Source organism: Podarcis vaucheri (genome assembly GCF_965113315.1).
Source record: "Podarcis vaucheri genome assembly, chromosome: 3".
NCBI classification, from domain to species: domain Eukaryota; kingdom Metazoa; phylum Chordata; class Lepidosauria; order Squamata; family Lacertidae; genus Podarcis; species Podarcis vaucheri.
In genome coordinates this window covers 119765848-119782447 of record NC_138761.1, presented here as the reverse complement: position 1 = coordinate 119782447, position 16600 = coordinate 119765848, and the positions used below count along the sequence as shown (strand labels likewise).

Sequence of the window (16600 nt, the reverse complement as noted above, 5' to 3'; positions counted from 1 at the left end):
TATATAGCTCAGGGCTATTGTAATAAACATGTAACTTGCGAGAGAGATTCATGTAAAGTCATTCCTATTACTTGAATGCTGGATAACAAATTCCTACAATTAGTTTTTCCTCTTAGTGGTAGTCTAATCTCACAATTCACAGTATGCACCACTGTGTCTTAAACTGCAAAGCTTCTGGAAAACCCAAACAAAAAGGAACGTCACAGGATGACGTCAGCCTATATACAGTTGTGTGGTCGCAGCACATAAGCAAATGCATTCCTGTACCGTATCCCTGAAAGCTTTTCAGCAAATGCATTCAAGCGACTACAGAAGCTTCTCTCAGCAATAAGCCACCCTTCTGCCATCAACAAGTTAAGACAAAAAAGCCATAGCAGTGGAAAGCATTTTCAATTAAGCAGCAGTACAAAAAGAACTCCCAGTTCAGCACTGTTTAAGGAATTAACAGACCTACCGCTGGAAATCAAGGAAATGAATTCAAAAGGAATATGAGAAAAGAGGATGTCAAGTCATTTTTTTCCTCGGATGAGGACAGAAGAAAGTAAATTATTCAAAGGTTGTCAGCGTTAGAGCCTTTTACAGACTCACTGTGTTGAGTCTAAAACTGCGACTGAATGCAACCGCCAACGTACTCAAAAGAATGGGTAAGTTTATATATTTTTGTTTGTTGCACTATGTGCAGTCAACCTTGCTTTAGAAATGCACATTTAGACAACAATAGATTTAAAAGGCACTTTTCAGTTGCCTTATCAGTAATGTCAATAATTCAGAGAGATGCTCACGAGGATTTGTTTTATATTCTTAAGACCTGAAGCATTTTAATGCATGTGATTTATCTGTAGCATTCTTTCTCCGTTTTGTTGGAAGCATACATCTGATAAAAATATCCTATTTTGTTGTTTCCCTGAATTATATTCTGCAGGCTTACATTTCAAGTGGCCATTAGGGGCTCCTATGCTGGCAGCAGTATATGCAATGAGTATTGTTTTTAAAATGCTGCCTGCCTTGGGCACGGCTTGTCCGCCAAAATGCCGTTGCGAGAAGCTGCTCTTTTACTGTGACTCTCAGGGGTTTCACTCAGTGCCAAACACCACTGACAAGGGCTGTCTAGGTTTGTCTTTGAGGCACAATGTTATTATGGAACTTGAAGGGGATCAGTTTGCAAGCTTCAGTCAACTTACTTGGCTTCATTTAGACCATAATCAAATTGATACAATAAGAGAAGATGGTTTCCAAGGACTGTATAAACTCAAGGAATTAGTTTTAAGTTCAAATAAAATCTCTTATTTGCCAAACACAACTTTTAGCCAACTGCTTAACCTGCAACATTTGGACCTCTCTTTCAATCAATTGTCTGCTTTGCATCCTGAGTTGTTCTATGGCCTTCGCAAACTGCAAACCTTGAGTTTACGTTCCAATTCCCTGAGGACTATCCCAGTCCGTCTATTTTCAGACTGCCGTAGTTTGGATTTTCTGGATTTGAGCACAAATCGCTTGCGAAGTTTGGCACGCAATGGATTTGCAGGATTAATCAAACTGAGGGAACTTCACCTAGAGCACAACCAGCTGACAAAGATTAACTTTGCTCATTTCCTACGGCTAAGCAATCTGCACATGCTCTTCTTGCAGGGGAATAAAATTAGCAACTTGACATGCGGGATGGAATGGACCTGGGGCACTTTAGAAAAGATAGATTTGTCCGGAAATGAGATCAAAGCCATTGATATGACAGTTTTTGAAACAATGCCTAATCTTAAAGTACTCCTAATGGATAACAACAAGCTAACCACTCTGGAGTCCAAGGTTTTATATTCACTTACAACCCTTACTACAGTGGGCCTCTCCAGCAATCCCTGGGAATGCAGCCCCAAAATATGTGCACTAGCCACATGGCTGAGTGGCTTCCAAGGTCGGTGGGAGCATTCGATACTTTGTCATAGCCCAAACCACACCCAGGGAGAGGATATTCTAGATGCAGTTTATGGTTTTCAGCTTTGTTGGAATTTATCAACTGTTGTTACATCCATTGCTACAAGTTACAGAGCTCCAACGACTGAATATACAAAAAGGATAAGCTCCTCAAATTTCCATGTGGGAGACAAAGAAATTTCAACTACGACAGGCATGCCCATTACTACAGAAGAGCAGTTGCCTGAGCCGAACAATGCCATCTTCAGCCAGCAGGTAATTACAGGAACAATGGCTTTATTATTTTCTTTCTTTTTTATCATTTTTGTAGTGTTCATCTCCAGGAAGTGCTGCCCTCCCACATTAAGAAAAATTAGGCAGTGCTCAATGATTCAAAGCCACAGGCAACTACGATCTCAAACACGGCTACATATGTCAAACATGTCAGACCAAGGACCATATAATGAATATGAAGCCAGCCATGAAGGACCTTTCATCATCATTAATGGTTATGGACAGTGCAAGTGTCAGCAACTACCCTATAAAGAATGTGAAGTATAATATATACAGGTAATCAAAAACAAAAAACAAAATCAGATAAACTTATTTTAAATTGCAGGGATCCTACACATATTTTTGATTTTTTTACAAATGTTGAGAAAGCTTGGATTTTTCTAGGCTACTTGTTTTGAGTGATGCAGTATTTAAGGGTGGCTTTTTTAAACCCATAGTATTTTCTGTGTTAAAGCAGCAATGTTTGCATTCAATTTGCACTCCTAATGTTTGGAAGTCTAAATATGCTCAACCCAAAATATGTAAACTGCTTCATGTTATGTAATTATACGTGTAAATTTTTACTCTCAAGCCTCCAGATTTGATTTAGAAGAATAGTCTGGATGAAAAGATGTTAGGTATCTATTTACAGGACCCAGTCAAGGGAGGACATTTTACCAATTGAAGCATTGTAGCTATGATCCCCAACATTTCAGCTGGCTCGGTTTTCTTTTGAAGTAGAGATTTAATGGAATTTTCTTCATTAAAAAAAACACCTGGTTCTTGGGACTTATGATCTACAGTGGAAAGGTGCAAAAGAGGGGATTTTCCAGTGTACTGAAGCATGGAAAAAGATTATTATTTTCTTAACTCCATATTGAGAGTTCAGCTTATCTAAATGTGTTCCAGATTCAGAATATAGCTGTTGACAGTTCTGAATAAACCAGGATTACATCCCCATTGCTTTGAAATATCAACCTTCTACAGGCAATCAGTAGCATGCAGTTTGGTCTTCAAAGTATTAGATACACTTCAACTTTTATTAAATCTGTCTTGACTTTTAATGGGACACATTTCAGACTAAGAATCAATATATACTTTACACAAATGAAAACTGAGATGGTTGTTTTTTTAAAGCAAACATAGAAAATTATTCCTTTCATCTCCAGCTGTTTGTCTAGACCAGAAAACTATTTTATGCACCAACTACTGGTTTCTCTGGAGGCCAAATTAGTCCTTGCAGTACAGCTTTCATCTACCATTGTAACATGCCAATCCACTAAGATTTATGCTCAAATCCTGGTCTGGTTTATTCAGAAGTGAGACTTACTTCCAGATAAATATGTTGGGAGGCGTAAGAACATTTTAATGTAGGATATCAGAGATGGTTTACTAAGAAAAACAATGTTAGGAACACTATTTTGCTGAACAGAACGTTTAGAAATATTTAAAGCAGTGCAAAACTACTCTGAACAAAACTGATTTCTGGATAACAATAGAGTTTCCAGATTGGGTTGTGGAATTGAATATTACTGTGCATCTACGTAGACAGAAGTCCATTGGAGAGGAGAATTTAATGCAACTGTTCAAAAATCATGAACACATAACCAAAGCTATAAAGTTAGAAGAAAATGTACATATGTAGATCTAACATATCATGCCACGTTCAGCTGCAACAGTATTTACAAGTACATGCAGAGGGAAAAGAAACATTGGTGCTTGGATTTCTTAAATCAGTATCTAGTATTGTGTGTTGTACTATGCTGCAAAGTTTTCAACCTAACCATTGGCTCAAAAACCCATTTTTATATGCGTAATATCTCTTAGTGAAGTACTTGGATAAATATATTTCAATGCTTTAACATAAAAGTGAGTAGTCTGGAGATGCAAGACTTTAAAGCCACCGAGTCAAAGTCCACTACCCATGAGCTTAAGCTTTTCATATTGGACTCTATTTTAACTTAATAGGAGGGTTCCTATTTTTCTAGTTCTATTAAGCCACTGACTGTTTACTACTAGAGTGAAAATGGATGGACAGATGGAAGGATATCTGCAAATATCTCATGTAGTAAGCCATCATTTTAGCCATATATGGTGTATTCTATGCATCTGGGTAAAGGGAATTTCTCTCTGCATTTAAACACTGCAGCCACCAAGAATCTATTCAGCTTCATTGAGATTAGTGTTCTATATACCAAACTCTTGCAAACTGTCAGCCTCTTCTCCCAGCTCCCACTCCATATGGAGACACAGATAATTTCATGTCTTGCCAAGAATCAGCTGTGCATAACTCTACAAGTGTGTTAGGAAGGTGGACAAAGGTGGGTACCTGGCAATGAAAGATAAATGCTTAACAGCAGAAGCCGGTCCCTTCCTTAACAGGTAGCAAACAGGCTTTTCTTTCAAAAATGTCTGCAGTTCCTCACTATGCTGAGTAGCAATGCACTAACTCTGTAGAATTTAGTATGAAGTGGGAAATATAAATTCCAGTAGATTTTCCACAGAACCATTTACATACCCAATATCATTACCCTATAGCATATTTCCAATTGAAAATAGCCCAACATTATCCCAGTTAATTACTTAAAAATTATGTAGGAGCTGGGAAACTGGCTGGATTTATTTAGCCAACATTTCTAGTTCCCAACAACCCCTGCCCTCCTGCGTACTTTCTATGGCTTATGCTGGGCTTTTGCAAGAGACGCCAGTAGAACTCTACTGCTGCCATTATCTCCTCCAAATGTGTGGTAGGAAAGGGATATTCTGCAGCAAGTGAGTATGTGGAACTGCTGATATAATCTGATCTGCGTTTACTTTTCCCTTCAAGGAAATTCTCTATTCCTCCCTGCCATGTTAATCCACCTATCTATCCTTTCCCTTTGAGCTGGTATTTGTAGACACCTAAGCAAGGACAGTCCAATGTTATTTCCATACTAAAGCAGGTTTGGATTACAAATATATGACATGTCTTGCAGATATTTCCATTGCCACAATGAATACTTGTCTTTATGGTGACCTTTGGCTGCTTTAACCAAAAGCTATGTGGGCTACTAAGTTTGAACTTGCAATCACTCAAAGCACAGTAAGAGGAATGATATGGCTTACGTGATGATTCACTGACATCCACAAAAATAGACCAGTCTTTCAAACAACACTGAGCTGTACACAGCAAGCCCGCCCACTAGTTATGTTTGCTATATTTCTAAATTCTATTTTGCTTTGTCTATCTAGGAAAGAGGGTATTTTATTGAGTGCAAACTGACTGCTACTACAGTCACATTCAGTCTTGTATAAGCAAAGATGTCAGGAGTATTATTTTAACCAACAGAACATACAGTATGAGTATCATTTCAAACCTGCATAATCACACTGACAATAGCATCTATGAAGGATGTACATGTATGAAATGCCAACAGACTGAATTCAAACACAAACTTTTTCAGTTAAGATAGGTTTCTACAGTTTGGCCAATATACATCAAATATCAAATAAGTGAAAGGAGAGTGTTTCATGCATTATTATTTATTAAATTTATATACTGCCCTTCATTACAGGGCAATTCACAACGTAAAAATACAAAATTAGAACACAAAATACATAACAAGAACAAACACAAACATGTGTAAAAGACCATAGAATGTTAATCAGACAAAGGCCTGGTTATAGAGAAAAGCTTTCGCCTGGTGCCTAAACCCATGCAGTGAAGGTGCCAGGTGGCCTTTTATCATTAAATAAATTACTAAATTTATTCAGGAGGAGTAATATTTATGTTTTCTCTTAGCTTACAAAAGGTCAGGCACTTTTAATTCACTAGTATGAGATTAATATCCTGCCTCTCCCTTTGGCCGCTTCACTTTATTTCTGCCTCCCTCAAAAGTTAAAGAATGAAAAAAGTAGGGATTTAAAAATGTGTGTGTGTGTGTGCATATACACACACACACCAAATTTGTGCAAGGCATAACATTAATTCTTCCCAGAAAAAATATCTTCTTTTGGCAATAAGAAATATAAAGCATAAGAATACTAACATCAAAGCAGAACACTGTTTACAGTGAAAATGGATAGAAGCTGCATCGTAAACGCGTATCATGGAGATATGCACATGTGAATCAACCTCAAGACTAGCATAATGCACTGTGTCATGCAGCTGTAGTTCTCCCCCAACCTTTGTACACTATGTGTTTTCATTAGTGAGGGTTTCTACACATGCTTGAAGTTTTCTCTTATTTGCTAATATCAGAATGCTTTCCTTCATGTCTTCTACAGCTACACTTACAGAGCCTTAGAGGGGAGGGGTCAAAACAAGCAGAGCCACATCTTATTTGTGGAACTGCACTGCCCAACAAATCCCTCAGTATATGAATTACTGCCATTACGGTCCATTAAGGTCCTTGCAAGCAAGCTTCAGAATTACAATTTGTTGCTGCATGTGGGAAGAACAAGGTGGCAAGGTTATATCATGTTTGGTGCCACAATCTTCTGCACTCCAAGATCAGATACATGGAGTTTGCTTCACAATCATTATCTTCCTTCAACGGATAGCAACATTAAATACTTTGGAATCATTTTTAATATTCAAGTAGTTACTTGATTTGTGTGTGATACACACAAACACACTCACTCTACAGGGGTATAAAGGTTTAGATTACACCATTACCCAACATAAATGCAAGTCATGTCACCTAAGAGAACATGGTGGTAGCTACATCCATGATGCAAACTTCAGAAGTCTCTCCAGTACTTCTAGTCCATCATTTCTCTCATTACTAATTTCCCCCCTTGGACTTTTCATCTAATTCTGAAATCAAGTATTAACAGACATTCCAAATGACTTGTGCCAATAATGTTCCAAGATGCGTTTTCTGGTGGAGGATAAAGGTTCATAATGCAGTAATTGCAGTGTACAAAAAACATTAAAATTGTGTATACTGTAAAAATAGAAGTTGCCTCTTTATTGATGCCATTTCAAGATGAAAAATACTGGTAATGCAATCTATTTGGTGACAAAATGTAACAAGGGCAGTCTTTAGGACCAGCTATAAATTATCTGCTCCTGCAATAAAGGCTGTCTAGAAAGGCTCCGAGTATGGTACCTTCCATTACACACCAGTGAAATGCTACTATTAGCTACATTAGCATAGACCATTCCCTGCTGTCAGAGTTAATAGGAGTTGTAGTCTGACAACTTATGGAGGGCACCATTTTGGCCACTGCAAACCTTCTGGGTCCTCAAGTGAATAGTTATTTTTAATAATAATTTATTAAATTTCTAAACTGCCCTTCATCTGAGGATCACAGAGCGGTTTACAATATAAAAACACAATAATTCATAACATAGTAATAAACAAAAATAATGTAACCAACAGCTGAACAACAAACAATGGAGGGAAATACTACATGGAAGAAGCAGTGAAAACCAGCAATTACTGAATCAGGGAGGCGGGTGGAGAGATTAAAAAATGGGAAACACTTTGGGTTAATAGCTTGATATTAAAGACCTGAAGAACCTAACAAGCATGAAATAGCCTGGGACCTGCTGGATTTAAATCCTTTTATTTTCAAGACACAGATTTGAGTTTGCCCAGCTTTCCAAATGAGTTTAGGATGGCCCCTAAAGCGACTCATGAACAAGACAGTGCCACACAAAGTAGTAAACCCCCCCCCAAAATATTTGGAAAAGAACTGTGTGTTTATTCTGATTTGTGTATAAACTGGTTGTTTCCTTGCTGTTCAACAAACATGACCTAGACTGGCTGTGATTGCTAAAGCTCAGCCAGCTTGACTGCACTGCCTTCCATTTTAAAGTTACAGTTTGGAAACCCAAGGAATGGGTTTTTGTGAATCTGTCACTATGTCAAAAAAAAATTCTCTTCCTCTTCTCTATCTGCCTAGCTAGGATTACCTGTTCACCTTTAAGTTTCACAATATGCTCACAGGCAGAAGTCTTCAAAATTTCAGACACTGAATCTGCTTTAAGCCCAAATATGCATTTGGGAACCTACTTCATCTTTTTATCATATATGTATGAATTGTGATTGTACTGCTGTTGTGATCTTATCCTGAACCAAATAATGAATCCTGACCCTACAGTTGAAAACTAACATTTTTAATGGATGTTCAGAATTCTATGTCAGACTACTGTCTGAGAGGTAAAGATTAAATACTCTTCCTGCAACCATTAAATTGAACTAGCATGGACAATGCGAATGTCGTTTTGATTTGCAAGGGTACAGCTGGCAGTCCATTTGATAAGGATAGGATTGCCCAGTAGGATAGTCATGCCATACTAAAAGCATTTGTTGTGCTCACCATCAGTACCCTCCTTCGCAATCTTGTGTAGGACAAGAGGACTGGGAAAGGGGGGCTGAGTCTGCATTTCCTAATTTTACGGAACACATGTGGCATGAGCAAGGTACTATGGTAACCCAGTTAGATGGTGGAATACTATTATTTATTTATTTTTATGCGACTCTAGATTGGGGTTATGAAGAGAGGAAAACAGCTGCAATGAGTATTATTTTGTAATGGCATAGCAAACTACAGAATTTTGTTATTCTTTAGCACCTATGTCTCACTTGCAAACACACTGCTGATTTAGTGCCTAAATGTGGTTACGTTAACCTTCATATGCACTTCAAGTCAGTTAAAGTAGTGTTTCTTACTAGGATGCTGAAGTTGGGGTCTGTTTGTTTTTTTTAAAAAACAATTATGCCTTGATTTCAAAGTTAAGATTATAATGTTGTTTCCTGCTTGGCAGGGGGTTGGACTCGATGGCCCTTGTGGTCTCTTCCAACTCTATGATTCTATGTTCTAATATAAGCAGAAGCACTGTGAAACGAAGCATTACCTGGTAAATTAGCTCTTCAGCAATTTATCTTCCCTCAACATACAAAAGAATGGTATAGAGGACTTCATTAAGTGGAGACATGGTCCAGGACCTGAACAACTGCAGTTAGCTCTATACCTCTCACAAAAGTTTGGATTTGCGCTCAAGTACTCCCTTTCCATGCTTTATTGCAAGCCTGGTTTGAAACGTCTGAGTTCTAAAGTAGTTTTTATATGGTACTGGGGACCGCAAGTCAAAGAAAAACAAGCCAAATTCCACTGGATATGCCCAAAGCCTCGGATACACTTAAATGTAACTCTCTAGATTCTGACCACCATTCTGCTAATGTTGCGTTGATACAGATACCCAATTGTGTTTTAGATTAAACCACTTTGGTTTCTGCTTTCTTATGAAGGAAATGAATTGTCTCAACACAAACGCCCTTAGCCATCAGTTGTCCAATATGCAAGCCAAGTGACACCATAAGATTACTTTCTGCCAAGTGTTTTTCACGGAGATTTCATCTTCAGATTTCTCATGGATCCAAATAATTTTACTTAATTACACAAGTTTCATTCACACCACAGGCAAAGACTGGTTCACGCTTCTCTGATGTGTGCAACTGCAAACATGTGCGTTGCCCAAACCCAGAAATGTCCCCAAAAGGGGCGGATTGGGGCAGCCTTAAGTAGGCTCCAGTGACACAGGTAGGGGTCCAGAATAACCCCTGTGCAAATCGGTTGCTGCCTCTACTATCTTGTGCTTATATTTAGGTGAAGTTTTATGGATATTACCTGTTGCAATAGTGCTAATGATCTGAAAGCTTTGCTCACTGGGGATGTTATTGCATGAGGTGAACCAGTAAAGCTATGTTCCCACGAAATAAGATCTACTTCTATTTGCTGTGATCTGGATGGGGGGGGGAGAGGGTCATAGAAGCAGTGGCACCTCCTGGAATGCTGCCTGAAGTCCAATTTTGGGAGAATGTTTCTGGGGCATATAAGACAGCAAAAAAATCAAAGATGAAGAAGCTTCCCTACCACTGTAATTGATTCCTACACTCTACTTCTGGTTTTTATAATCTAGCTGCCGATCCATAAATAGGTCAATTTACTTACACCATGAATGTGCATTTCATAGAATAACTATTCTTCACCAAAAGTTTCTAATAGAAGTTGGGCAACATCCAGTATTATGCAAGGGGACACCTTTATTCTACAGCTCCCTTCCCACAAATGCTAAAGTATCCTCCTCCCTGCCCCTCACAGCTAATACTGGGGGCTTACAGGGGGAGAAGGAATATGTTATGCCAACAGTATCTTTCAGTTGTGGACAGCTATTGTTAGATTTCACCCCAGGTATACTGCTTGACAATCATCCTCAGTAAGTTTATTGACCAGCTCAATACACTTAAATGTTATAGAATTAAGATTTCCTTGAATCATAGAATTGGAAGGGACCCTTAACAGCCCAGGCATGGCCAAACTTGGCCCTCCAGCTGTTTGGGGACTACAATTCCCATCATTCCTGACCACTGGTAATGTTAGCTAGGGATGATGGGAGTTGGCCATGCCTGATCTAGACCAACCCCTCCAATGGAATCTCAATAATCCTAACCTGAACCTTTAAAACAGTGCTACTCAGCACAAAATCCTCCAATTCTTCCCCTGCTTATAATATACTTGCCTTTAATCTTCCCACTACTACCACTTTCTTTTTATTCCTTCTTTGCACCCCACCCAAGCACAGCCATAGATAGCTCTCTAATGATGCCTTATTGCTACTCTTAACACTTTACTTAGGAAGGAATAAACACTACAATGATCAATCAGAGATTACTAACTGCTGAAGCAAAAGAAAGCTTTGGAGCAGGCAGGGCCAAACCTAGCCCTCCAGCTGTTTTGGGGCTACAATTCCCATCATCCCTGACCACTGGTCCTGTTAGCTAGGGATGATAGGAGTTGTAGTCCCAAAACAGCTGGAGGGCCAAGTTTGGCCATGCCTGCAGTTTAGAGCAAACATCTGACACTCATGGATTGCAACACAATTTGAGCAGCAGTTTACCAAATTCCCTCTGCCCTGTTTTGTAAATGAGGTCAAATTAATTTAGAGCCATTTTATGCACACGTTCGAAGCTACATCTATAACTACTATTAAGTCTCGTAGGCATTTGACAACTCCCCCCTCCAATAATTTATTTGTTGGCAGTGACCATCAGTTCTCAAATTTTATTTCAAACATAATTATTTCCATACGCTTTAAAATCATCATGCATCCAGTGTGGTTATACATCAAGTCAATTTACAGTAAGAATTGTAAATGTCGTAAAAGTATTTCAGACACTCATTCTCCCAATAAAGCAAACAAGATGCTCGTTAACCTAGTTGTTTTTAAACTGCAGTCTTAATGGATTTAGTCTGTACTCATGGGCATGGGTGAGAGGAGATACATGAAAATCCAGAAATGAGTGGAACTTGCAACACGAAGACCAAGCAGCAGATAGTTGACACTGCAGCCACCCAAACTGCACATGCCTTTTGTTCCTTCATTCTCCTTAGACAAATCTTTTTTTACTTCCTACATTTGTAATTAGTGTTGACACCAAATTTGCTGAAGGAAACTCTCCTCACAAACTCTTCACAAATTTTAACAAGTTTACTACAAATATTGTAAGGATATACAAATATACATTTGATGGAAGACTGAACATTTTCAGTCTGAAAGTATATGACAGGTACCAGCAGTAGGTTTGACAGTTATCACTGTGCAATGCAGTTAAGTCTTATGTGGACCTGAAGCAAGGATTTTTATTTTGCTGTCAAAAATCCATCCTAAATTCAAATGCTTAAATGTTGGGTGTCAGCAATGAACTGTTTCAGTTCTATTGCCATCTTTTAAATCTCTTTACAGTATGTGGAATGAACAGAAATGCATCTTATGCAAACAGATGTCACTGATGCTATATTTGCAGCATCAACACCATCTTAAGCTATGTCGTCATTTATTAAAAGACCACATTACTTTAGTCACTTTAACCCTTAACATGCATTCATATGGTTGTATTTGTCAATATCTGCTGCATATGTTAAAAAAATCTCCTGGAACACTTAAAGCATTGAGTGTTTCTTCAGTGCATCTCTAGAGCTGCACTTGTCTCAAGACCTGACCAAACAGTGGTTTTTGTTCACAATGCAAGTTGTGTAGCATGTGGGAAGGTCACTGAAAGTCCACACATTGGAATGAAAATACATCCTGTACAAAAAATACTTTATTATTGCTGCGCCATATGTTTCAGAGGAGCAGCTGTGCTGTTTTAAATAAATAATTGTAGCATGAGCTTTTATAGACAAGAGCCTACGTCTTCAAAAGTACTATATACTGCTGATATTCCCCAGCAGGACTCTTGCTATATTTAAGATCCATTTCATACACAACAGTAATTGCACAATGTAAGGCCATAACACATCTATTTAGGGCTGCAGGAAGCTGGAGCTACAGAATACTCAACATCCAGCTTTTCCATCCAACCCTCATTTCAATTCAATAGATACGGAGTAATTTAGAAGTTAGGGAAAAGTTATAGCAACACACCAAGAGAGTATATCCAAAAGAAAAAAGTTACAAAAGACCCAACTTTACTCCCAGTTCTATTTCTTAAGAGATTCCAGTCAAATTCAAACCATACCGTTTTACGGCCTCTCTTCAAATTTCACTTACAAATAAACACACAACATAATTTGGTTACTCACATTTCCCATGTATTCGGAAAGCAGATCTTGCAAGGCTTGTCGCACTGCATTACACTCAGCAACTATGCGTTCCCGTCGGTCATCACGTGTGCAGGATGAGTCAGCCATTAGGGCTGCACCGCTAATGATGCTCTCCAGGCGCTCTTCCAGGGAAGGCCTAAAACGCTCCTCACTGAAGTTCAAAGGATCCACAATGATTTGTTTCTGGCAGGAAGAAAAAGTTTTAAACTCCAAGTAAGTGTCATACTACTCTGGGTCAGTTTGATGAACACAGCTTAAAAATATTAGGAAACGCAACTCATACTTTTGACATCGAGCATGTCACCCAGTTACATCTTTTCAACCTATGCAGGGCTAAAATCTTCCTTGGACTAAGAACAAAGTAGTACATCAAACTCAATTCCTTCCAACTTAAAAGCCTCTTTAACAGAGTTTGCAACAGTATAGTTTATACCAAGCTAAAGCTACAGCAGATTGCACTTCAATCTTTTTCAGAGTCATATTAACATGTTAAAAAGGATCTTCAGACGAAGTGTTACAGTTTGTCAACTCTGCAATATTTTCAGTGTTTAATCCTCTTAGGAATTCTGTTACACAGTAGCACAGCCACTGAAAAGGGTTTTTGACCACTACTGATAGCCCAATTCAGTACACGTCTACTCAGAAGTCCCACAGAGTTCAATGAGGTTTACTCTCAGGTAAGAGAGTGCAAGATCACAGCCTAAATTTTATTTACAAAGGAATGGACCGAGACCAAGAATTTCACATATAATGCAATTTCACTTGGGTCGAGAAGTGCCATAAGAAGGCTGTTGAGGGTTTTAAAAATTACACTAGCACATGGTAGTGAGCCTGGAATGTATTTGCAGCCAATGAAGACAAACAAGATTTGATTTAATAGGTTGATTAACTTTTCTATACCAGAGCTTCCTAGGAGATGTAGAAGAAGCCTCAAACAGGGATGAGGACAGGAAAGGCTGGATGGTATTGGCAGGAACACAGAGAAGACATAGAAATGCTGATCAGGGTATGATACAGGGTAGGCAACACATTTTTGATGGCCTTGGTAGACAGGAAAAGTTTGCGTTTGCTATGACCCTGCCTGCTCCTATGACCCAAAGATGTCTGGGATATTGAACCCCTATGTAACTGTGGGGTAACAAAATCCCTGCTCACTTCAAATCTGTGAAGGTGGCTTATCCCTGCTGCACTAAGCCCAAGAGCAATTCTGAAAGGAACCTGATGCCTTACTGCTTTTCAAATATCTTCAAAAGTCAGTTCTGGATCAAGAAGTCCCAGTTCTTCTCTATGGTCTGGGGCAGGCTTAGGCAAACTCGGCCCTCCAGATGTTTTGGGACTACAACTCCCATCATCCCTGACCACTGGTTCTGTTAGCTTGGGATGATGGGAGTTGTAGTCCCAAAACATCTGGAGGGCCGAGTTTGCCTATGCCTGGTCTGGGGAAAGGGGTGGAGATTCTGACACTGCACTCCTGTCAGAGGCAATTTTATTTCTGCCCCTTGCAAAAGTGGATTAAGGAAATGGATCCAAGGAGGCAAATCTGGAAAGCTGAAATGCAAGGTGGGGGTAGTAGCAGCCTATGCAAAAGCTGGATGAAAGCAGTGCAGAGCTAAAAGGAGACAAGAGTCAAAGCAGGGTGGGGGGAGCTGTGAAGTAACTTATTCATACAGGACTGAGGAAGAAGAGAAGACATTGTCAGGAAAAAAGAGGATATAAGTGAATATGTGAAATGCAACCTAAATAGGGAAAATAATCTGTTTCAAATCTCCAGCTTTCCTATCAGGTCATGGCACAAGTTGAGAAAAGTGAGTTTATTTCCTAATTTCAGCTCTGTTTTGAATGAAGCTAAGCACCAAATCTTACTGCTACCCCCTAATAGTTCTCTGAAAATAACCATGTCAACATGCCATAGTAAGGAAGGTGGCTTATCCAGAGCTAAGTACCACTCTTGCCAACTACACATCTCCAGATGTTTAAGCAGTCATGTAATCAACTGTGTGTGTTCTCATGGTGCCCAAGTGTATCTACAGAAATGTAAATTTATTCACACAGATGGTACAGATGTTTACAAATCTGTTAGTTTCTGAATAGCCATGTGTAAACTAAGGATATGGTTACTCATCACCCTCAGGAGATCTAACTGTTTCTAGGTAACTTACGACCAACTGACTATGAAAAGGGAACATACATTTCCCCCCCTGCAAAATGAAGTACTTACATCAAAGTTGTTAAGTGCATACGCCAATTCTCCGCCACCGCTCTGCTGCTGAACACAGTCTTCAGAAGCTGTTGCCTGGGCTGCATTAGAGATTCCTGTGACTGCCTGCTGCAGCTGCTTGTAGATCAAATCCCTGTTGGCTTTGTAAGCAGCTACATCTGGGTGCTGGAGACATGCTTGGGAAGCAGTGTAAAGTATAGGAATATTTTTCTGAAGGATTCCTCTGGCTGCTGCCATCTGATCACGATGGCCAATATCTTTTAATTCCTGCAGAGAATATTTCAAATAGCAAGATGTGTTAAGAGATAAATATGATGCAGGTCAGCACTTAAGACTCCTCCGTAACTAACAGAGCATTGCATATTGTTCCCTTCGAACAAGTAGTGTAATAGCATAACATTCATCAAGAAGTATATCAAACTACAAGGCTTTCAAAACATGATTTTTTTGCAACAGTATAATCCTGAAAATTTAGGTTTCATTAATAGAAGTTCAGGTAATTAGAAAACTTCTAGACAGCAGAGAGAAGTATGAGCAAGAGTCTCACAAGTTTCATCAGAAGCTTCTAATAGTAAAGCAGCAAAGTCTCAGTCAGGCCTCTTATGGTTTCAAATCTTAATAATTATACACATGCACAATATTCTCTCAGACCATGATATGTACTCACTGAACCTTAAAATTCTGCAGAAAACCAACACAAACCACCACGCATCACCTCCACAGAGCTAGCTGCTATTTTGTTGTTGTTTGAGAAGAATAGTGGCTAAGTTGAAATTTGAAGGGCAGATTGGGATACAGAACTCTCTTCTATATTTTGCTAATGATGTTCAGGTGGTTGTAAATAGGCCCAAGGAATTGGAAGTCATATGAAAACTGAATGCAATTTTCTTTGCCTACTCTGGAACTTAACTTCTAAGGCTTCTGCCCCACACCATTTCCAGCAACTGTCTTGGAGGTATACATAGATGTGATTCCTCCTCCAATCTTAAACCAAAGAAAAACAGATTCTTATTATGAACCAATTCCTGAGACTGAGTGGCAGTTCAATTTAAAATAAATAGAACTCCCGTTGAGAGTGATGGCAGTCACTTCCAGGGAGCTTGCTACATGGAGATTTCAATGCATGTAGCAGCAAAAGCCGTGCGCAGGGAGAAGAGTCGGTGGAAGAAGATCGAAAAAAATTTAAAGTATATTTACAGAAATATTGCAAAATTAATGAATGTTAGAAGGATGCTGGAATGAAGCTATATGGCTTTAGCAGAAATGTTATAAAGAATTAAGTAAAAATAGATTGTTAATGGGCCAAAGTGGAAAATTTAAGGTTAGATTGTTTTAAGATAAATTATAGAACAAAAATTGAGAAAGATGGAAAGGATTTGCTGGAATAGCTAATTGAACTAGAATACAAAAAAGGGAGGTGTGAGGAGGTCGATGAAACAAGTAATTGAAAGATAAAGATACGGAAACATTGGATGTGTTTTTAAATGTTTTTTTTTGTTGTTGTTTTGCTGTATTGTGTCCCCCCCCTCTGATGTATTGTAAGGTATTGTTTTGTTTTGTTTAACTTTTCATTGTTTCTTTCTTCTTTTTTTCTGTAATCTTCAA

At 38.8% G+C, this 16600-nt stretch overlaps 2 protein-coding genes across 3 annotated transcripts in view; one reads left to right on the top strand and one right to left on the bottom strand.

Annotated features, from left to right (window-relative positions):
• The window catches only part of CTNNA1 (catenin alpha 1), a 67023-nt gene that overhangs the window by 35057 nt on the left and 15366 nt on the right, over window positions 1-16600 (bottom strand). For both annotated transcript variants that reach the window (XM_082216330.1, XM_082216331.1), the window contains exons 6-7: window positions 14996-15262; window positions 12757-12960 (exon numbers count right to left, since the gene is read on the bottom strand). In XM_082216330.1, the coding sequence (XP_082072456.1) occupies window positions 12757-12960; window positions 14996-15262 (471 nt within the window). The remainder of the gene's footprint in view (window positions 1-12756; window positions 12961-14995; window positions 15263-16600) is intronic.
• Window positions 224-4707, top strand: LRRTM2 (leucine rich repeat transmembrane neuronal 2). Its single transcript, XM_082217030.1, has 2 exons — window positions 224-644; window positions 923-4707. Exons 1-2 carry the CDS (start codon window positions 641-643, stop codon window positions 2467-2469), a joined length of 1551 nt encoding a protein of 516 aa, XP_082073156.1. The 5' UTR covers window positions 224-640; the 3' UTR covers window positions 2470-4707.